Source organism: Cibotium barometz, chromosome 48 (assembly GCF_041138505.1).
Source record: "Cibotium barometz isolate CiBa-2024 chromosome 48, ASM4113850v1, whole genome shotgun sequence".
Taxonomy (NCBI): Eukaryota; Viridiplantae; Streptophyta; class Polypodiopsida; order Cyatheales; family Cibotiaceae; genus Cibotium; species Cibotium barometz.
This window is the reverse complement of record NC_141093.1, coordinates 44,099,072-44,123,872: the sequence shown is the minus strand read 5'-3', so window position 1 is coordinate 44,123,872 and position 24,801 is coordinate 44,099,072. Positions and strand designations below refer to the sequence as shown.

Below are 24,801 nucleotides of genomic sequence, written 5' to 3'. Positions count from 1 at the left end.
TGCCTGGGGGTGCAATACTCAGTCCTCACTTGTACCAGTCAGCATTGTCTCCGTAAAAATCAGTTTTGATGATTCTAACTTGCGCTTCTACTTTCCTTGGAATCCCCATTTACTTGAGTGCATTTAGTATAGGTAGGACACCTTGAACTCAAATTGTGACCACTGACCATGAACAAGAGCGCTCTCATACTGCCACATATATCCTTTTCACTCTTCCACCCTTGCCATCATGGAACTACCAAACAAGTGTACAGTGTTCAAGCCTCTTAAACTTAAAGTAAGTGGCAAGGAGGAGTCAATAAGATAACAGACCACACATGGTTTAGGAAAATCTTTTAGTCATGGAAACAAGCTTGCTGGTTCATATATATTTATTATGAATAAACTGTGACTATACAACCAGATATCGATTCATAAATTCACACACTACCATACTTGCTATATACAGAATGGTGGTGCTTTATAAGGAAAGCACAACAATCTATTAGTTGATTTTGAATAGATGCACTGGTAGTAGAACCTCTAGTGGCCAAGTATTTAACCACCATCAAGGCCAACATCACTTTCTAGACCACCAGAAGAAACCACTCATGCCAATGCTACATACACCAAGCTTCAAAGTGATAGACTGCTGTGATATTGCTCCAAAAAAATGTAATGGTATATTAACCATGGCCTGCCAAAGCCTCTTATGCACAAGGGGGTTCGATATCGTCATTCTGAACCCGCAGGAATTTTACAGCAAGCACAGAAGCGTTGGCCAAAGTTGCTCCAATCAAATACCAAATAGCAGCTACTAGTACAATCCGCATTTCCATGCTGTGCATCCATTCAGTTGGAAGTGGCCCCAAGCCTACTTCAGTCTCAGACAGGGCAGCTCCTGGCCCACCTGTGACCCCTACATACCAAGCTGCAATGCCTGAGGTCCAAACAGGCACACCTGAAACGACATCATGGGCCCAGCCAGTCAACTTCTTTTCTGAAACAAACCGAGTTGTCACCGTGCCCTTGCCCTTATTTAATCCAGCATCTTGTGCCAACACATGGGGATGATTCTCGACTGGATAGGTGATTGGGTAGCTAATGCGAGTGATTGGGACCCAATATTCATCATCAGGTGCATGCCCACCACCAGGGGACGAATATTCTTGCCACCGCTTTGAAGCAGCCTCAAACAGCCGGTGCAGCTCACCTTGAAATGTGAAATTAAAACTGTCATGGCCATCTCCACCATCATGACAGGAGTAAGGACCTGAATCTTGTGCGTTTCTTATGGCTCTGTAGTAGATTAGAGGCACAATAGCACCATGTGCTTCACGCCTAAGATCTGAAACAGCTTGATCCTTTGACCCTGATTTGCCGATAAAATGATACCACCATCTGCCTGCTCGAGCTTGAACTCCTTCCATTGCAGCAAGCCGAGCTTTTCTTTGAGCAGGTGTTTCCTGAAAACATGATATTAAATGGCAGTTAAACTCAGCATAACAACCAAAATTCTATATTCCAGTAAAGCAAGATAAAGATGGAAATCTAAACACTCTTATCGCCCAATCTTGGAAAAACTGACTAGAATATAACACAGTCCTCATGGTAGTTGGGTCAACCAATCACTCCCTCCTGCTCTTTAGATGCTTGGGTGACAGTTGGCATTTCTTGCATACCTACTTGCCATTAGAAACTCTCCTTCTAGAAAATACAGCTCAGCCATTAAACATGTCCTATATGGCCCTTTTTTAATTTTCCCACAATGCCTATGAAGCTCTTGCTCCCAGCAGAACCGTGGAAAATATAGGAAGGAGTGGGGTGGTGGAATACGCTGGCACACTCTACCAAGGTGATGCAGCCCAACAAAAGAATAACATAGGGTAGTCGTCATTACGATGGATAAGTACTAGTACATCCTTTGATAAAAACAGAGGAGTTTGCAATATAATACTCTACTTAAGGGTCCCTACACAACATTCGTCTGCTGCCATATCATAGAAATCAGGAAGGGAAGGTAGCATCAAGGTGCGGCCTGATGTATTCATGGTCCCAGATGATGCTCCTCCTTCTATAAGGCCACACTTACACAGTCTAGATCTTGTTGATTACTTTCTACCGTGTCCATGGAAGTCAAAGTAATTCTTACTCTCAGGTTTGATGTGTTCCTTCCTTCCTGCTGCTTCAGCTTCTCAAGCAACCTGTCTACCGCCTTGAAGACGTTTGTAGTCTTCACGCCACCATTGCTGTGGACTTCTAAGCCCGCTGGGAAACGAGGCTCTTTAGACATGACGAATTCGAAAGCGGCCAATTCATTTCTGTCCACCCACCTGACAATGGTCGAAGAAAAACATCAATGAAGGCAATTTGTGTGGTAAAATAGAGTGAATTTCTGGCAATCAATGAAACAGCATGTAGGGGTTTACGCGATGCAGTCCACAGGACAAGCTTTAATAGCATCTTCAATAACAGGTCGGGGGTCGGCCCACTGGCCAACAGCTCGGGCACGCCCGAATCTGTTCTCAATGGCGAAGGTGTTGGGTGCGACGAGGGCGCATTTGAGGCAGCCCACGCAGTGGCTTTCATCCACAAACACGGCTCTGTCCTCGTGGGCAGGGCCAAACCACTTGGAGTAGAGGGGGAAACCTGTGTATCCGTCAAGCTCCACCGAATCTGCAAGAGACTTTGGGATACAAGAAAGAATAAACAGAGAAGAAATTAGGGAGGAACTAGGGCAAGTAAATCAATCTACATGGTTTTGAATCGATTTACTCACTTGATCGTATGCTGCCCTTTCGTTGGGGTCTGCCAGGGTTGCGTAGGCCTGGTTGAGAAGGATGGACATGTCGTGACCCACCGAGCCGGCTATGTCCGGGTGGCACCTCTTCTGCAGCCAGCGGTAGGACCTGCGTATCTCTTGCTGGCTCGCGCTCTTCTCCACGCCCAGCAGCTCGTACAGATCGTAACCGTAACCATGATGTTGCTTGCTTGCGCATGAGGCCCTGCAAGAGGCGCTCATCTTCTTCTTCTTTTGAAGTGTCGGAGAAGGTGCAGCGACAGCCCTCCACTGCTGATGGCAAGAGCCCATCCTAGACATAACCGCTGCCATCTGCGCACAGCCGGTCAGTGGAATTTGCAGGTTAGCAGAAGCGTAATCGTGTGTGGCTTTGTAAGAGTGGAGAAAGAGAGCGTTGCTTGCGTGGCCGGCTCTCCAATCCCACGCTCGCACACATGCCTTCCACGCCTCTCAACTTTGACGCTCCTCGCACGCTTGCGTGCCCTCCAGACTCCACTTGATTTTCAAGGGACAAAAAATTGTGTTAGATTTTTTAGTCTTTTTCCGTGGTGGCCTTCCTCACATTTAGTAAAACTTGGCCATTTCAATAAGCATGACATGAGCACCGATTTGTAGAAATGCAACACATATTTATTTCTCTTGCAACTTGTGCAATCTTATATCCTCTTGTTACAAAAAATAATACCTAGGGCAAGGTAGCTTGAAAGGAATTGCATCTAGTTCACAGCAATCTCTGTGGTCCTATGCGGGGCTTCTTCTTTTGGTGGACATTTGTACTTCATGACATTCATTGATAACTACACACACTTCTGTTGGGTGTATGGTCTGAAAGTCAAGTCAAATGCCTTCTCAGCTTTCCGTCAGTTTCTTCCTCTTGCTGAAAATGCTGGCAATCACATTACATTCCGACAGGGAGGGGGGAGAATAATTGTCAAATGAGTTTACTGCTTTCATGTTGTCCCATGCCATTTCTCATTAGTATACTACTCCTTATACACCACAACAGAATGGTGTGGCTGAACGTCAGAATCGAACACTGATGGAAATGGCAAGATGTATGCTCAAAAGCAAGGATCTTCCTTCTAGATTTTGGTTTGAAGCGGTCATGTGTGCCAATTATGTACCGAACTATTGTCCAATTAAGGCCTTAAAATCTATGACAGCTTATGAAACTTGGCATGGCAGAATTCCAGTCATTACTCATATGCGTGTATTTGGATGTTTGACTTATGTGCATGTACTAGCACAGCACAAACATAAGCGTAAAACAAAGGCTTTGAGATGTATCTTTGTGGGGTATAATAGTGAAAGCGAAGGATATCGGCTGTATGTTCCATCCAGTCAAGAACTGATTGTATCCAGAGATGTCTTCTTTGATGAATATGCATCTCAACCCATGCTTTCCTATCGACTACAACCATCTATTGATGCTTCTAGTGTATTTGATACATTAATGCCTTTGTTTGGTACTTTTACTGATTCCTCTGAGGTCACCTTGGTTCTAAATCAGCCACCTGCTTTTTTGCTATAGCCCATCAATAGATTCAATAGTTCAACAATATCCATATTGCTTCGGATGATCAGCAAATCTTTAATCTTCCAGATGCCTTGAATGATGCATTAATTGAAGAGGATGCAGCTATTCGTGATTCTCAGCGCATTTCATGCTGGCTCCGAGCTACTTTGCATGACAGCAAACTGACTAAACCTTTGTCAGAAAGAACACGAGTTGACTTTAGACATGCATCTCATTTTGTAAACACAACCCTTGTCGCTATCACACTGAATGAGGAACCGCTTTCTCACTTTGATGCCTTGGAGGATGATAATTGGGTTTCATACATGGGGGTTATGTGATCTGCCTACTTGCAAGGGTGCTATAGGCACCAAGGGGGTGTTTAAGTTGGAACGGACGCTTGATGGCTCAGTTGATCGGTATAAGGCTCGATTAGTCGCCAAGGGCTATGCCAAGAGGGAAGGCATTGACTATGATGAGACTTTTGCCCCTACATCACATATGACGACCATTCAGACTCTGGTTGCATTAGTTGCACATCAAAATTGGAAAGTGTATCAATTGGATGTCAAAACTACATTTGTGAATGGTGATCTATAGGAAGAGGTTTATGTCACACAACCTCCTAGCTTTGTTCAGCAGGGTGGAGAGCATTAGGTATGCAGATTGCACAAAGCACTATATGGCCTTAAACAGGCTCCTCATGCTTTCTATCAGAAAATACATGCCTGTTTCAGAATAGCCCCACTGAAAGTACTCTTTATGTCTGCAAAAGACAGGGATCATCTCCTTATCCTCAATCTTTATGTGGATAATCTGCTCGTCGTGACAGGCCCTGACAAGGGGCACATTGCAACTTTCATCAGCTGACCTGCAGAATACATTTGACGTTTCCGACATAGGTACCTCAGCATTATTATGTGGGTATCCAGTTTGTTTAGATTGAGGGGAGCATCATGTTATCTCAAAGAAGATACATTCAGTAGCTTTTGGAACACTTTCTTCAAATGACAGATTGCAAACCTGTTTCTACTCCTATGGAACCCGGTCTCTCTGACTGTCAATTGAGGACTCTTCTGAGCCTTTTGATGTAGCCACCTATCAGCAAGTTGTCGGGTGCCTTATATATTAGTGTTATACCCGTCTAGATGTTCAATATGCAGTGTCACAATTGAGCAGGTTTATGCATTGTCTCGGTAGTCGGCATTGGCAAGCAATGAAGCGTGTCTCCACTACCTTCAAGGCACTTAGCACTATGCATTATTTTACAGCAGTGAGTCTTCTTTATGCTTGTTTGCCTACACTGACAGTGATTGGGCAAGATGTTCTGACATAAGAGTGTAACCAGTGGATATTATTTCCTTCTTAGCAGCTCATGCATCTCATGGCTTTGCAAGAAGCAGCTGAGTCATGAGAATAGCCACATCTAGTTGTGATGCTGAATACAGGGCATCATTCATAGCTACTGTGGAGTGTGTTTAGCTTCGACGTCTTTTGGCTGATCTTGGTATCGGACAATAGTCAACTACCACCCTTTACACTGACAGTCAGAGCGCATTAGCAACTGCGTGGAATCCAGTGTTCCATGCACGAACGAAGCACATTGAGGTGCACTATCACTATGTTAGGGAATGGCTCCATGCTGGAGAGATAGCCTTGACCTACGTGCCGACACATGCCAATGTGGTAGATGGATTTACTAAGCCCCTTTCCAAGGAGAAGTTTGAAACTTTCTGACAAGCTCTCAACTTATTACCTCTACCAAGGTAGTCTGCTACACCATGTATCAGTTCACACCATTCATTTTAGGGGGGTTTGTTAGCTTTCTGCCTCAAGGAAGTTTAGATGTGAATAGAGTTGATCACTGGCACTTTTAACCCTGTGCTAAAACGAGGTTTTTTTCCCGTGGAGAACACACCCTTAGTGTGTTATTAGCTACGTCAACCCTCTAAGGGCTACTAGTACGTTGTCCCACACACACTCACATCTTATCGAGTACATTCTAGCTATTGCCATTGTCTCTCTTGCTCTCTTGAGTGCATGTTTTGTCTATGAGCTTGTCCAGAGCATCTCCTTTCACATCCAACATCTATATCTCTCACAAGGTGAATATGAGCCTGGCGGACCTAGTGAAGGATATATTAATAGATTTTTTGGGCCCGGCGGGAAATAGCAAAAGCCCAGCGGGCTTGGCGGGAAATAGCAAAAGCCTGGCGGGCTCGATGGGAAATATCAAAAGCCTGACGGGGTTTTGTAGGTTTCACAGGTTACCATAGCATGTCAACATTTTTTATGTCAATGATGTTGGTGTATTATTAACTTATTTACTCATGACAATAACGTAAAAAATGTAAGTAATTACGCCAATATAATATCCGTGCATGGAGATCTCCTCTCCTTTGACATTAATGTAGAAGACTTTCTTTCTTAACCAGTTGGAGATCTCCTCTCCTTTGACATTAATGTAGAAGACTTTCTTTCTTAACCAGTTGGAGGTAGAGTTTGGAGGTGGATGGAGCCATGCTCTCATTCTGAGAGACACGAGAGCTCTAATTAGGGATAGGTGTGGCAATGCCAGGTAGAATACTTAGCTTCTCTTTAAGTTGTATATTCTTTGTATGGTTTTTATTTAAAAGCTTATTACCAATTAATATACATGTGATGATGAGCGCGCATGCCACATTTTGAGTGGACTTTGCTCAAAGATAAGTGTCAATTTGACTAGCTAAAATGACTTATTTAATTATAAGAAAATAACGGCTAAAATAAATACATAGTTGCTAGCTAATTTGTATAGACACACATATAATTCTTATTCATGTACCAATCCTGGCAGCAAGTTGAAACTGTAGATTTTATTATTTTGAACCCTAATATCTTCCTAATAAGCTAAATAATGCTAAGATTTATCCTCTAGTCTATGATTAATTAAATGAAATCAAATCTAAAAGTTATAATAAATAAAGTAAGACAAATAACAAAATGAAGCAAAAATTGGACAAGAAATCATACTTGGAATCGGTTTCCTTAAGCCATAGCCTTATATTTACAATCCCTTGTTCAAGCCTCTCACTTTGAATGGATTCTAACCAAAAACCAAAATCCAAAGCAGAAACAACAAAAACCATACCTTTAAGAATACAAAAATTGTATGCTTTTCTTTGTGTGTTGGTACTAAGCATTGTGAGGCTTTATTATTAAATTGAATGAGGTACACAACAAAATGAAGCATTGTGAGGCTCTATTATTAAATTGAATGAGGTACACAACAAAATGAAGCATAATAGCACTCCTTGATAGTGGCACCAAAGATGTTTGTTGTTCTCACAAGGTTGTGCACAACCTACCAAATCATTAAGCCCAAGCTAAGATCAAGCACTTTACCCTGAATGGTGAGAGCTCTGCATCGCACTTCTCCTCCTAGACTCGTTGCCACACTAATACATTCATCCTCCAATGGGTTATGCAATTACTCTCCACAAGGCTTGGAGTGGCAATCATTGTAAGATTTTGTTGATATGCTTAGCGTATACCACAAAGAGTGAAGATAACAGAAGAAGATGATGATGATATAAAGCATCCCTTAAATCATAATCCAATAGAAATTCGACACAATCTAGGGAAGGGTTGTAAGAATGTAGAGACAACAGTAGCTCCATTGCATGAATGGAAGAATGATTGTTACAAACATAAGAGAATTGTCTTTTGTATTTCATAAGTTGTTTCTCACTACACAACATGGGAGCAAGGATAAGGGTATGGTAGCATAAGCCCAATCAACCATATGCAGAAGTAAGAGTCTACAGAAAGAGCTATCAAGTCGAATTATACAAATCACATATGGTTGGAGTCTATATTGAACAGTTGGTTTAAATGGCGGGGTAATGTTGAAACACATAAAAGCTTTGAAAGAGAGAGAGAGAGAGAGAGAGAGAGAGAGAGAGAGAGAGAGAGAGAGAGAATGATGTTTTAATGTCGTAGGAACAATCTCAAGGGACCAAACAAGATCTATCCGACAGGAGTGAGATTCGAACACAAGACGTGTTGAATAACAACTCCATGAGCTAACCGATCTACCACACATTGGTGGGTGATAGAAAGGTTAGCCCATTTTGTTTATTTACTCACACACCCACAGAGAGAGAGAGAGAGAGAGAGAGAGAGAGAGAGAGAGAGAGAGAGAGAGAGAGAGAGAGATGCAAGCTCTCTCCATAGTGCCTCAACGTGCTACCACATAACTAGTTGACTACCTCACAAAATATTACTTACTAAGTTTTAAACTTTAAAGGACATAAATTTTTCTCAATATCTCATCCTAAGTTTTTCTCAATATCCCATCCCATCCTAATTAATTTGGAACTTTAAAAAAACATTTCACAAAATATTACATACTAAATTTTAAACTTTAAAGAATGTGATTTTTTCTCAAACATCCCATCCTAATTAATTTGGAATCCTAAGTTTTTCTCAATATCCCATCCCATCCTAATTAATTTGGAACTTTAAAAAAACATTTCACAAAATATTACATACTAAATTTTAAACTTTAAAGAATTTGATTTTTTCTCAAACATCCCATCCTAATTAATTTGGAACTTAAAAAAATATATTGCAGTTGCCTATCTTGCTTATTTGCTATCTTAGGTGCCTTCTACCTTAGGTATTAATTACTAGGGCTACCCGAAGATTATCATCAACATGACATGCATAATAGGTTGAGAAGTTAGCATGGTTTGAAGTAGGGAATAACAATGTTGAAACCCATAAAAGCTTCAACACCACTACTGCATAGGTGATAAATTGGGAAGGGTGGCACCACAGTTGTTTACAACCATGTGAGCCCATCTAATCATTGTAGTGTGTTGTGAGGGGAGCACATAGCTCTCTAAATTACCATGCAAGCAAAATGTTGGAGTGGATGAGTAGCATGGATAATGCCATCTTTTGAAAAGGACTAACGATGCATTTTTCCCAATATACATCCCTTGTATACATGCTTGTGGGGGAGCACATAGGTGGCATTTTATGAACCATAGCTTGATATTGTAACCACCATTGGAAAATTCAAATAACCGAACCGAGTATGCGAGAGTTTAGTGTCATGCTAAATCCATGGCATGGAAATAGTCAAGGCATCTACATGAGGATCATTACTACTGTCATATATGTTAAGCCCTATATAGACCATTGCGCAGTGTACCACATAAGAGAAGCACATTGGAATCAATTCTGTCATGAATGGAACAACAATGATTAGAAAATTGAATCTTGAATCCACTCTTTGTAGATTCTGGGTACATACAAGGTGTCAGCAAGAGTATAAGGATCCCCAGAGCATGAAGTCAATTCCACATTGCCAATGCCTTTAATGGCATAGGATGCGTTGTTAGCACACAAAATTGTTCCACCTGATGGAGCATCTCTCAAGGTAGAAAACAAATGCTTGCATGAAGTAATGTGCTTAGTGGCACCGGAATCAAAGTACCAACCAACATCTGACAAGGACAGACAAGAGGCAAGCAGATCATTAAAGGTTACTACTAGTGCATAGCCATCAAGTGCAAAATTTGCTTCCTCTACTTTGTCACTTGTAGTAGTGGCAATAGGTCCTTGCTACTTCTTCTTCTTCTCACTTTCCTTCTGCTTCCGACAGCCCTCTAAAACATGACCAGGTTTTTGATAGTAATTGCATCTCTTCTTATTCTCACCTGGATCTTCCTTGGGCTTAGGGTTATCTGACTAGGTTGATGCTTTGCCCTTAGGCTTAGCACGAGGTGAAGGCCCAGATTTTCCTTTGCCATAATGGGAGATAGAAAATGCTTGATCGGAAGCAAGCATATTGTTCATATGAAGAAGATTGCTCTCCCTGAAGTAGGAGAGACACCAACTCATCAAAAGTGTACAATGCTAAATTGCCCTTTATTAGGGGTTGGAGTGTGGTAGCAAATCCATGATATGATTTAGGCAGGCCATTGAGAACCGTAGAGAACTATCCATAATAATCTCATCAATATTGATCATTTATTCCTATAGATCCTTGACACGGGTCAGAAATGCATCCATAGACTCCCCATCTGTCAGATGCTCCCAAGTCAAGCTTTTTCTGAAGATAGGCAACTCAGGCTTCATTACAGATCTGATATAGAGAGGCAAGGACATCCCATGCACTGTTAGTAGAGGAACATGATCCGATGTGAGGAATAACTTGTCATTTGAAGGAAAGAGCAATAAGTACATGCACTTGTGCATCCCATCTGAGTTTTTTCGGTGTAAGAGGAATAGGTGCAAGTTGTGCACTGCCACTAGAACCAGATTCACTGGTTCCAACAAAGTAGATCCAGAGGATGTGTTGACAATAGAAGCGGGCCAGTAGGCCTAGTGTCAGCACCGGATACATATACCCACAAGTTCTTTGCCACCAAAACATGATGCATCATATATACCCACATGGGATAGTTGGTTCCATCCAACTTGTCCTAACGGTAGCGAAAGTTGATGTGGAATTAGCAAGACGAAAGCAGACATGGAATCAGTAGGTCTAAAGGAGCACGTTTGAAACGTGCAATCACCAGGTCTAAAGCAACACGTTTGGAACAACCGATTGGTTACAATAGATCTAAAATAGCAAATCTGAAACAACATTATTGATGCTGATGTGGCATCAGCAGATCTGAAACAACACCTCAAAAACAACAAATATGAATCAATATCCCTGCTGATGTACACGCGGCATCAAAGCAGATTTAAAACAACAGGTCAATGCTGACATTGAGTTAGAATTAGAAGGTTGAAAGTAGCAGATCTGACGCTGATGTGATGTTAGCAGTTCCAAAGATGATGTGTCATCAGCAGATTCAAAGCTGACGTGGAGTCAGCAGGTTTGATGCTGACATGATGTGAGTAGTTTGGAGTTGACACGTGTAAACCGACTTTGCTGAAAGTAAACCCGTCTACTACTACTGAATTCCGAATACGAAGCACTGACTGCTGCTAAAGAAAGGAAATCGAAGACAAAAAATAGACTTCTGAATGTAGAACAAAGTGCTGTATATATTGAAGGCCAAGAGCCATGCACTGAAACCGGAGAGTTAAGCGCTGAATGCTGAAGCCTAAAACCGGAGAGTTAAGCGTTGAATGCTGAAGACTGAAAGCCAGACACTGAATGCAAAAAGCGAAGGGCTGATCTACAGATAAGGCAATACTAACTGACACAATTAAATGAACTGACCACCAAGAAAAATCGATTGATGCAAAGGTTAAATGCTCAAGAGGAATGCTGAGGAGCTGATAGTTCAAAGCTGACGGACACAAAAAGTCCAATGTCAAAAGAAAGCTGAACGACTGAATAACAAAAGCATCAAGAGTAGAACCAACTGAAAAACTGACGGACACAAAAAGTCCAATGTCAAAAGAAAGCTGAACGACTGAATAACAAAAGCATCAAGAGTAGAACCAACTGAAAAACTATGATGTAAGATGAGTGATGAGCTAGTGTGGGGGTGTGCCTTGAATGTAGGGCAGTGTTAAGAAAAATAACCCCAATGTACAAGAAAAGATAGAAACCCTAGATCTGAGAGAAAGTGTGCAGAGCGATATCTTACCCAGAATACCCAGAATGTGCAGCAACACTAATGAGATGAAGACCAACAGAAGTGGCAATAGACAGAGAGATTTGTAACGCTTACTTTGAAACATTGCACTGGTACAATGTTTGGCGAGACGAAGAGCTATTGACTGAGAAGCCAAACTCTAAACCCTATCTCAAGACAACACTACTTTGATACCAATGTTAGATGTAAAAGGAGATGAAAACTCACAGATAAAACATGCACTCAAGCTTAGAGAGCAACATTGACGATGGCGATAGCTGGAGTGTACTCGATATAAGATATGAGCATGTGGAGTACAACATACTAGTAGCCCTTAGAGGGATGACGTGGCTGATAACACACTAAGGGTGTGTTTTCACAAGGAAATAACCCCTACCAGCACATGGTAAAAACCCCTACCAGCACATGGTAAAAAGTGCCCGTGCTCTATTCACACCTGAACTTCTTGGAGGCAAAAAGCTAACAATAGAGAGAGAGAGAGAGAGAGAGAGAGAGAGAGAGAGAGAGAGAGAGAGAGAGAGAGTGCAGAGCTACATCACAACACAAAATGAAGCCAAAGACAGGAATTGATTGCACCCTTGGCAAGCCCCGAAACTAATCGATCTTGAAAATCATGATGCTTTTTGTAAAGAGTCAGATATATATGCATTGGGTTGGCTAATTATCTAACTAGTAACCTTTTTTAAGGAGTGCTTTGAGCATTACACTAAAGGCAATCCAGAGGTGCATCCCAATTGCCAATTGGGATAAACTAGAGTGTATTTGTTTTTTTGTAACGCATTATATATTTGTAAAGGAGAAGGTAGCTAGAAAGAATCTGCTCGAGTTTTTTGAGATGTTAAAAAAGATTGATACTCAGCCTCAAGGAACGCTTCGACTGCCCATTGAGTTAATGCTAGCATTTTATCGAGATATACATTTTTTTAATAAAATATACTTGATACAATCTAATGAAGATCGAGATACATATTTGACATGTACATTTTTTTTTTGTTTACAATCAATATTTGATACAATATGTTGAGATGTATATGTTTTGATTTTAAATTTTACTGTAAGTGGACAAGTTTGAATGATTGTGGGATATTAAGTCCTTCTTATCCATTGTGCTAGAAATCCCCTAAGAAATGAGTTAATAAGTTTTCAATTGTGATTACCAATACTTGCTGTAAATTATCTTTTTTTCCAGCCATTTTTAACATTTCTTTATAGTGATACTATATTGACGTGGGTGCATACTTTGTGTTAATAGCCATGGCCAAACTAGGTGAAGAAACACCACACTGAGCAAGACAAGGGGATCAAGAAGATGATATGGCAAGACAAGCATGCAACGAATAAGCATGAAAAGCCTACGAATGCATTCAAGCCCTGGCCACCAATCTAGACACCACACAGGCTGCTCGATTTGTAGCAAGATCATCCCTAGGATGAATCCTGCTCACATGTAGTGTAAAGAGTTCAAGAAAGCAGTGATGAACCAAACGGTTTGTAATATATGGATTATCATCGATGGGGAGATAAAGAAAGGTAGATGAAAAGTGGAGAAATGTATGAATGATGATATAAGAGCAAATGCAGAAAAAAAAATATCTTCAAATCAAAGGCCATCCCTTACATCATGTAGACTGTCCTCTTTGGTTTGCAAAGATGCTGGACATACACTTTGTAGAAGGTACTCCAGTGGACTTTAGCTCCAAAGAAACCCATCAGTCTCAGTACATGATATCCGACAAGAAATAGTTACACTCACTTGAGAGGAGCTTCGGCAGGCTATCCATAGGACTTCCTTAGAGGTGCATGAAATGAGAGAAGAGCTATGCATGCAGATCAAAAGCCAAGAGACACACCTCAAGAAGTGGCAAGATGCTACCATGATGCCTACCAAAGCAATTCAAGACAATGTGTCTTTAAGTAAAGAGCTCCATGCACTTAGGGAGCAAGTTGCAAGTTTAGAAGAGAAGATTGCTATTAAGTATATAAGCACACTAATCTCTCATCCATCGTTGATAAGGGAATGCCCAATCAATATTGCCTCACAATGTATGTCTAGTTTGTAATAAATTTTTTGACAAAATGGAGTGGTTATTATACATTGCCTTGTGGACATTATTTTACCATCTATCATGCTTAATTCAGTCAATATTATTAGTTAACTGTTGTAAATTATGTGACCTAGAATTATAAGAAAACTTGTATAAGATGTTTGGACTCCAACAAGAGTTCCAACGTATTATTTCTAACATCAAGTGACATCGGGTGAGGAACCCCTAGCATCTTTAGAAACATCAACTTTGATGAAATTAGTTAAGAATCATCCCCGACAATTATGTACTTACTCTTTGTACACTCAATCTTAAAGGATTTACACTCGTGCTTTCATATTGTCACAGTTGGTTTTAAATCAATATGAACATATATTAAACTCATACATCAAGAGTTTCAAGTTCTGATGTAAAGTAATGCCTTCTTTTTTGTAGACATTGTTCAATTTCTTGATCATCTACCTCCAAATTCTCATCTACTTCTTCTTGTGTACTCATCATAAAAGACAAATCAACATTATGTGAGTCCGCTTCTTGTGTACTCATCATAAAAGACGAATCAACATTATGCGAGTCCGCTTCTTCGATATCCCCATTTGCATCATCCACGCATTCGTACATCCATCCTGGAACATCTTCTTTGTAATCTTTACTCTCAAAGTGCTTCAAGATCTTCTCATTGCAATACATGTATACCAATTTCTCTACCCTCTCTGCGAGAAGTTGATTGGCGAATGGTACTATGCACATACTTGTATGTGCTCCAATTTATTTCAAAGCTTGAGTTTGCTATGCATTGTGCAAGCACTTTCATTGCCAAGAGGCCTTAGATACTCACAAGATGTCCCATTTAGAATCCACCATTTCCATGTAGGTTGATCTCTTACTAGATCTTGAACAAACTTCTAAACTTTCCCTCTTTTAACTTATATTCCAACAATTCTTGAACACAACTTTTGCGGTTGTCGAGTCGGGATACACTGAATTGACAACATCGTAGAAATCATCCAATACTTCTTCGACATCCATATTCATGGACCAATATTCTGGGTCCAATAAAAATGCCACATTGTGCAAGGGTTATGAGCTGAAGCCTATCTAATACTCAAGCATTTAAGTAATATGAGTCGTCATTGCTTAGTAAATGGAGCCCTCCATTTAGTGACAATGGAATCTGAGATGGCCTTTGGATTTAAGAAGCTCTGTTGAACTGTCCACCATGTCATCCACACTTTACCCATATTTGCACCTCATGTATCCAAAGCTCAAATGGCATACATAACTGGCATCATAACATGGTATGCATCTTCAATTCCATGCTAAAAAGAGCCTCATTTGAGCAATCCATGAAGGGTTATAACTTACGAGCGCACCTTGTGTGTTTGCACTTCTTTCCACTTTCGAAATGCAATGCACATAAATGTCTCTTGTAGCCCTTCTTTATTTTGGATGAGAGATTCTAATGTATAAAAGTTAGTGCAAAACCTTGTTTCTATAGGCAGCTTCAGCATCCGTGTCATACACACTCCAAAGATATCGAGCACTCTTTGACGCTTAAGCACAAATTTCACAATCCCCCTATATTCATCAAGTATCTCTTTAAACCAAATTATATCTGCACTTTTATACCAGTCATTTAATAGTAGATTCAAAGAGTGTGTATTACATCCACCTGCATGTATGTGTATTACATCCACCTGCATGTATGTGTGTGTAACGAGACTCTAATATTCTACAAATTCATAATTTTTTGCATTATCCATGACAACATAGACAACATTTGTTGGACCCACATCTTCAATTACCTGTGCAAGAACTTTAGCAATATATGCACCTGATTTTATTTGACCTACTAAGCTGTCCACTGCCTTGATAAACACAAGCATGACATTAATGAGAGGTCGCCTTTGCACATTTAACCATCCATCACAAATAATTGTACATCGACATCAATAAATTATCCAAAATTAATTGTTCAATCCTCTCTTTGACGCTTGCATAGCATTTATCCAGTAAAGCATTTCTCATTTGATGATATGAGTGAGGACTAACACCAGCGCCATACTCTCCTATATTTTTCCATACTAATTTCCACTCTCTCGATCAACCATAGACATCAAAGCTCTAGTAAAATATATTGCATTGGCCAGCGATAGTTGAGCCTCTTCTAGTGCCATTGCACGAAAGCATTCTTGTTGTAACGAAGCTTGCCTCTTGTTACAAACACTACTACTACTTCCACCATGCGACCCAAAGTGCCATGAGGATGTTGTGCTCTCTATTCCTCTATTAGATTCTCTTTGATCTTGGCCACATAAATTCACATTTGTAGCTTCTTGCTCTACAATTGCATCTCTAGCATTTCGAGAGAACTGTGTTGTTGGATAGGCAGATATATCAATTGGAGAAGCCTCACATTGCGGCACATGTGGATCTGAGGTGTTGCAATCCATTACATGCTAGATATATGTACACACGTTTGCAAGCCGTACGGGGTTTACTAAAAAATCTGCATGTTAAAAATATAAGAACAAGATATAAATGATGTTTAACACACTAATCTTGTAAGTTGTGTTAAAAAAACATGTTTACCATTTATACCTCAAAAAAACTTCCATAAATATACTACATACTCCACCAATTAAAATTAAAAAAACCTTTCAACACGATATAACCAATATGTAAGACAATATAATACAAAAGCATATCATACATGTCCAACAACCTATAAAAATAAGAACATACCTCAAAAAAAGGATGAGCGAGACATGAATCATCACCACTAGCAAGGACCACATCCACCAAAGGACTCATAGTCTAAACTACACTGCAAAAAATAAGTCATTTCAAACAAGTATCTTACACCAAGGGAGCAGCACAACCCATTGATCAATACTCCAATGGCTTACACTTCAAAATAAAATAGAGATAACAAAAGAAAGTATTGCCCAATAGTAGGACAAATGGTCCAATCAATCACATGTGCTTTTCTATGGCAACAAGTGATGCAGTACAAGAAAGGACCACAACTGTCCAATAGTAGGACAAATGGTCCAATCACTCACATACACAATAATATTGCTCTATAGTAAGGACTAGCACTATCCAATAAAGGGATACTAGTCTAAAGTGCAAAGAACTTGCTAAGTTTCAACTAAAGCGTGCATAAATAGCATACAAATGTAAATCAAAGATCACCATCACCCAATGAAGGACAAGATGTCCAATCTGTACAGTGTACTGTTTATGCAAAATGTAGGTTGTGTTGTCTGTATTAAGGGCCAAAACAGTCCAATAATGGGACTAATAGCCGAATTCACAAGTAGCACATGGATTTTCTCAGGAATAACACCTACCTAAGTTGCCTAAACAAGGGCTGACTATCTTGGACAAGCACCCTCTATGTGTCACTACTATGAAAACATGAGATGTGACACCATAAAGTACCTTTATAGGTTTAAACAATAGCCCGCTAGGTTTTTCCTATTCCTCGATGGCCCTGCAATGAGAAATAAAAAAAGCCTGGTGGGTGCAACAAGAAAAAGGAAAAGCCTAGCGAGAAATATGAAAACCCCGATGGGATTTACCTGTATTCCAGGTCAAATATTGACAATGTTAATACAATGTTAATACAACATTATTAACTTTAATTTTATGTGCTATTGTGAAGAGTTAATAACTTATTGACTTGTTTGTAAATTATGTCAGTGAAATCCTTGGCTCCATGCATTGTCCATAGCCGAAGAAACCTTAGTGACATAAATCTAGCAGTGAGCTAGTTGAAACATTCAAAATCACATCCTCAAGTACTTGTTCAAAAAAGTTCAAGTTGCATCTCACGTTGCATCTATTCTGGGAGACATCCTCGAGTTGCACTCGGAGACACCCTCAAGTTCCATCTATTCAAAACACTTTCATGCTTCCTCATTGTGCCCATGTTTAGCATATCATGTGATTAGCATTGTCCAACAAGCTGGAAGCTTGTTATGCCACATTTAATGTACATATCAACCAAGGTGTTGGCAATGACAAGGTCTCTTTCCAGCAACCCCAATCTGACAACTTTGGCGTGTATTTCCGTTGTCTTTGTCTTCTTGTATGTGTATCCTACGCTGCCATAGAAATTAAAGATGCAAACAATTATGATATTATTTGAAAGAGACACCCTCGAACCCCATTTTTTCAAAACACTTAGAGTGATTCTTCACCGTGTCCATGTTTAACATATCCTATGATTAGTGTTGTCCATATGTGTCTCCTATGCTACATAGACATTAAAGATGTAAATAATTATGATAGCATCTAGAGGGATACCCTCAAATCACATTTATTCAAAACACTTGCATGATTTCTCGCCGTGTCCATGTTTAACATATTGTGTGATTAGTGTTATCCATGAGACAACATCTTGAATGCTTGTTAAAAACACTTACAATAATAAGCGAACCAAATTTGGTAACATATTAACCAAGGTGCTACCAAGTACAGTAACCATGTTTTGAAAGCCTTCACATGTATTTCTTTGCCCTTTTCTATAGTCTTATGCTACCATCACTATTTAGCCATTAAATATTAGGGTAAAGGGAAAGTTTGGTTTGTGCAACTTATATCTAAATTTTAGGGCATTCAAGTTGTAGGAAAAGTTGGGTTTGTGCAACTTATAGCATCACCAAATCCTTTAAGTTTTAGGGCATTCAAGTTGTAGACAAATGTAATAGCATATGGAAAGACACCCTCCAATTGCATCTATTCGAAACATTAAAGTGTATTAACGTGCATCCTCACCTTGCCAATGTTCACTATATCCTATGTACAGTCCACCACAAGACTACATCTCAAACCTAGAAGTTTTCCCAACACTTTGCAAGAAAGGTACATTTAGCATACATATCAACCAAGGTGCTACATATTGCTCATTGATCCACCTGAGTTATGCTTGCCCTTATACACCCACTTGCCTTCTTTTCCTTAGGCAAAGGCACTAACTCCCGTGTTGCATTTGTATATAATATTTCCATCTTCTCATGCATGGCATCTTCACATTTTTTATTTCCAAGTACCTGCTCAAAACAAGTGGGCTCTCCAACTCCAGTATTGCTTTCACCATGTCAGCATAGTAATGGGTTGTATATCCATCATATCTCAACCTGTCAAAACATGGTACCTAACCCTCGTAGACTTGCATACACTTGGATCACTGCCAAGTATGCTCAAAATAGCCCTAGTTCTCCTTACATTAGGAGTATCGAATTAACAGAATGCGAATCTCCTTATCAAGGCTCTACTTAGAGCCACTAGAGTTACCATCCACATATGAGTGACCTACTAATAGATTAGGCACAAAAGGTTGATCTACCTTTTCTTTCCTTTTGATATATATGCACCTAAATCTATCCTCAAACTGCTTGATTATGGACTAACATTGGATCCACACTGCTAGAGGACTCTCAAGCTCCACTAAGCATATGTGATTACTGTTGTACATATGAGGCAACATCTTACTTATTACATCTATATCTTTTGTTGCCTTTACTGGTGCATACCAACTACTCATCTCATTAAAGATAACATCTCTGTTTACTTGTGTGGTAGGGTCATAACATCTCTTCTTACTCGCATCTCACGAGTGGTAGGTTTATAACATCTATAACCTTTTTGCTCCAAAGATTAACCAATAAAGATGCATTTCTCTACCTTTGGATCCAACTTTGTTCTTACTTCATCAGGAACATACACATATGCAATACACCCAAACACTTTCAAGTGAGACACATTTAGTTTTATGCTTGTGAACCTTTGCTCATGCGTTATACCATGAACAGGTGCAGTGGGGGGGCTTCTTCATAATGTAGACAATAGTTGTTGCTTGTTGCTTCTACCCAAAAATAATATGGCATATTATTTTAGACATCAAGGCATGTGCCACTTTTGGAATGTGCCTATTTTTCCTTTCTATAACACCATTCTATTTTGCGGAGGGTACCTATATGTAAACTATCTCTTGATTCCCTATTTTGTTAAAAATCACTGAACTCAATGGAGAATTACTCTTCCCCACCATCTTATCTTAGGAATTTATTTACATACCTTTTTCCTTCTCAACAAGGCTTCAAATCTCTGAAAGTGAGCAAACACCTCACTTTTCTCCTTCATGAAATAAACCCACACTTTCCTAGTGTTTTTTTTCCTTTTCTTGAAGTGCTTGTTTTGGGAGACTCTTGGTCCATTGGTTGTTGCTGTTGTTGTTTCTTTCAGCTAATTTCTTCATCTCCTTTTCCCAGTGATCCGCTTTCCAAGTGGTGGCCTTTTTAGCGCTTGTGCCAGATTATGGTCCTCATCTTCCACTTGCTTTCCTTTTCTTGAAGTGCTTGTTTTGGGAGACTCTTGGCCCATTGGTTGTTTCTGTTGTGGGGGTTGCTATTGTTGTTGTTGTGTCTCCCCGTCTACATCATCATCTTTATCTACGTCATGAATGACCTGTTGCGGTTTGCAAGACATCTATTCTTGAATTTCTATCAGGGCTTGCACTGCTTGATCCCACACCTTACTGAGTCTTACCTTGCTATTTTTATCATCGTTGCTTTGGTGTCTAGTGGTAGGCATAGAACTTCTTTTTCATCTTGGTTTTTCAGGGCTTGGGCTTCTGATTGTGCTATAGCCACCGTTGTTGTGATGTCCACTAGCACTTCATCCTTCAGTCCTTGTATGGTATCAGCCCAGACCTTTGTTGGCTTTCTTGCTTTTGCTAATTCTGCATGGAGCCTCTCCACTTGAGCTTGGAGTAGGTGCCTTTCATTGATGAGAGCTTTGATTTTCCCCTAAGTCAACTCCTTTTGTTGCACTAGGGCCCTCTTTTTGTGATGGTAATCTTTTTTGCATCTCCTCGTTTTGATGTGCCATCATATGTATTTTGCTTTCTAACTCTTTGGCTTTAGCCGTGGCATTCACCAACATTTCATGCTGTTTATGATTCCAAGCACACGTCATTGATTGTGCTCTAGGCCTTCTTCTCATACTCCTCCATAGATGAGAGAGCTTGTGAGAGGATGTTCTGAGCTATAGTTATGAGCCCTTTGTTTACATGTAGCTGCTGGCTGGGAAGTCCTGCTTTTAATTCTTCGGGTAGCTTGAAGTTGTAGCTTGGTTCTTCCTGCACCTTTTGTGTGGCCAAATTTGCTACCCAAGGCTTTAATTCTACGAGAATAACCACTTCTGTTCTTATGGGCAGTTTCCCCTTCTAAGCTTCTTCTTTCTTTTTCTACTGCTCTCCCTCTTTCCTTTTCTTCTTTTCTTCCTCCTTTCTTTTCTTTTCTTCTTCTTCCTTCTTCTTTTCTTTTCTTCTTCTTTCTTCTTCTTTTCCTCTTCTTCAAGCTTCTTCTTCCGTTCTTCTGAAGCGGCTTCCTGCTTCTGTCTCTCCTCCAGCTCCTTTTTTCTTTTCTGCCCTTTGTTTCTTGACCTCTTTCGAGTCACGTAGCATCTCTTCATCTACCTTGTGTTTTCTCTTCTTGCTGTCTTTTTGACCAATTTTCTACCATTTCTCCTCATCTATGTCATCCTCAAATGAATTGAAAGTGACCTTAGTAGCTTTCGAGGATCCTCCGGCTTCCTTATGTTGATGTCTAACATGGATGTCTCCTTATGTTGATGTCTAACATGGATGTCTCCTGTCCGGCGATCCATTGCGACCTAGCAGCTCAAGCAATTGCTCGTAGGTGCACGTGTATTAATGTGGGTTGTTTCTACTTAGCCCAAGTGGCTGCTCTCTTGGCTAGATTTTCTTTGTAGATGGCGGCCCAGATTATTTTTTCCCCCGCCTCTACTGCCCTAAGAAGTCTGTAGTTCTGGTTGGACATATCCTCTGTTGTTATATGTACATTATCCATCTCCTCGTTTTGATGTGCCATCATCTGTGTTTTGCTTTCTAACTCTTTGGCTTTAACCGTGGCGTTCACCAACATTCCATGCTGTTTATGATTCCAAGCACACGTCATTGATTGTGCTCTAGGCCTTCTTCTCATACTCCTCCATAGATGAGAGAGCTTGTGAGAGGATGTTCTGAGCTATAGTTATGAGCCCTTTGTTTACATGTAGCTGCTGGCTGGGAAGTCCTGCTTTTAATTCTTCGGGTAGCTTGAAGTTGTAGCTTGGTTCTTCCTGCACCTTCTGTGTGGCCAGATTTGCTACCCAAAGCTACAATTCTACGAGAATAACCACTTCTGTTCTTATGGGCAGTTTCCCCTTCTAAGCTTCTTCTTTCTTTTTCTACTGCTCTCCCTCTTTCCTTTTCTTCTTTTCTTCCTCCTTTCTTTTCTTTTCTTCTTCTTCCTTCTTCTTTTCTTTTCTTCTTCTTTCTTCTTCTTTTCCTCTTCTTCAAGCTTCTTCTTCCGTTCTTCTGAAGCGGCTTCCTGCTTCTGTCTCTCCTCCAGCTCCTTTTTTCTTTTCTGCCCTTTGTTTCTTGACCTCTTTCGAGTCACGTAGCATCTCTTCATCTACCTTGTGTTTTCTCTTCTTGCTGTCTTTTTGACCAATTTTCGACCATTTCTCCTCATCATCTATGTCATCCTCAAATGAATTGAAAGTGACCTTAGTAGCTTTCGAGGATCCTCCGGCTTCCTTATGTTGATGTCTAACATGGATGTCTCCTGTCCGGCGATCCATCGACCTAGCCGCTCAAGCAATTGCTCGTAGGTGCACGTGTATTAATGTGGGTTGTTTCTACTTAGCCCAAGTGGCTGCTCTCTTGGCTAGATTTTCTTTGTAGATGGTGGCCCAGATTATTTTTTCCCCCGCCTCTACTGCCCTAAGAAGTCTGTAGTTCTGGTTGGACATATCCTCTGTTGTTATATGTACATTATGTGTGCTATGTTATATGCACATTATGTGTGCATGTACTAGGAGGCTAACCCACATTAGGCTTGTGAGCATGGGAGCATGGGAACAAGCTCTAGTGGAGCATGGGTTAGGACTAACCTTAAGGGTTAAGGTTAGGGTCAGGCATCCAAGGATCACACATGAGAAATGGAAAGTCAAGAGTCACTTGAGGGCCCTCCTATATAATAGGGGCATGGGGCACACTCAAGGGAGCTTTGGGGGGCTTGGAGGCTAGGAAGCTTGAGGCTTATGCTATGGTCTCTTGTGTTGAGATCCATTTCTACTCATCTACCATTTCACACTTTAGCTACATGCTATTGGATTGTGTTATACCTCTTGATGGTATGGGACATCAAGGTAGAGGTATGATGTATTTCATTTATTATTCATGTGTGCATCCCTTGGGCTCGGGGGTGGTTGGGTGGTTGAGTTTATGCCTGATTTATGCATGTTTATGCATAACAATTATCTAGAGAGATCTTAGGGTGTTAACAGTGGTATCAAAGCAATCTCTATTTAATTGTTGATTTTTTTAGTAAATTTTAATATTTACTAATAAAATATTATTTTTTGTTAATTTGTGTTGATGAATTGCATGTGGATCATCGATTTGATGATTGGAACGTGTGTAACTACAATTCAATGGACGAATCGACGTTACGGGGAAATTCCGTGAGTTAATACTATTTTTTCTTATTTTTTATGGTTAAAATCGAGCATTAATGAAATTTTTTATAAAAATACCATAAAGTTTATGGTGGATATTTTTGTATGATGGATTCCTTGAATTTATAGAAATTTTAAAAAATATTTTTCTAATTTTTTAAGGAATTTTTTGAGCATTTTTATGATTTAAAATATATTTTTATACATTTTTTACGGGTTTTTTCCGCAGGAATGCAATCAAATTTCTGTCAATTTGCTACTGAAATTCAGTAAGGGGACAGCGTGTTGATGCATAAATTGCTCTCCCATGTGCGTGGGATCCTCTCCGCCTCTCAAATCTGATATTTCCTTCATTTTTTCCGTGAAATTTCTCTTAAAAATGAATTTTTTAAATTAAACATTAATCATAATTAATGTCTAATTATGATTATGAGTTTAATTAAAAAATCTTAATGGAAGATTAAGTTAATCTCAAGCTAATCTCTCTGATTAACAGAGAGAGAGAGAGAGAGAGAGAGAGGAGATTGGAGGAGAGATGGAAATGGAGAGGAAAGGGAGGAGAGAGGGGAGAAGAGAGAGTCACTCTCTCTCTCTCAGCAGGCGACCGAGGGGGGGGGGGCTGCGCTGCAGCCGGGCGAAAAAAACCGCCCCCATGAAAAAATCAAAAGCTTTATTTTTTTTAAAAAAATAAGTTTTTTTATTAAAAAAAAGGTTTTTTGATAATATTTCAGAAAAAAAGCTTAGAAAAAGCTTGAAAAAATTCAGAAAAATTAGAATTTGAGGTTAAAAATCTCTGAAAAATTCCTGGAAAATTCTTATTGAAAAATTTTGGCTTTTCATCTTCCGGAAAACCGTTGGCTTTCCGTTTTCTCGAAACCTTTTGGCTTTCCGAATTCTAGAAAAACTTTTGACCTTCCGTATTCCGGAAACCTTTGACCTTTCACATTCCGATTTTTTTTGTCTTTTCATTTTCCCAAAACTTTTGGCTTTCCGTAAATGGGAAAACCGTTGGAATTTTTTTGGCCGTTCGTATTCTAAATGCGTTCAGGGTAATTTAAAATTTTTTAAAAATTCCTCAAAATTAGTGGAAAATTAGACAAAGGTTATTTTAAATTTTGGAGGAATTTTGGGTTGGTGTTTGGCATGTGGTGTGTCCATTCGGGCGCCCGTGACCATTCAAATTCCTTTAAAATTATATTTTTTGACCCAAAAAATTAGAAAAATCCATTAAAATTGAAAATTTTCATTGGATTTGAGAATTGTCGGGCGGAATTGGAAATTTCGTGAACGATGGGATTCTCGAGAAAAATTAGG

At 39.8% G+C, this 24,801-nt stretch overlaps 1 protein-coding gene across 1 annotated transcript; it reads right to left on the bottom strand.

Moving 5' to 3' along the window:
• Positions 1-333: 333 nt before the first annotated feature.
• Positions 334-3,284, bottom strand: LOC147611198 (uncharacterized). The gene is made up of 4 exons (XM_086785859.1): positions 2,759-3,284; positions 2,409-2,665; positions 2,132-2,312; positions 334-1,445 (listed from the first exon to the last, which is right to left on the bottom strand). The coding sequence occupies exons 1-4, from the start codon at positions 3,089-3,091 to the stop codon at positions 690-692; spliced, it is 1,527 nt and encodes a 508-aa protein (XP_086641985.1). The 5' UTR covers positions 3,092-3,284; the 3' UTR covers positions 334-689.
• Positions 3,285-24,801: the final 21,517 nt, after the last annotated feature.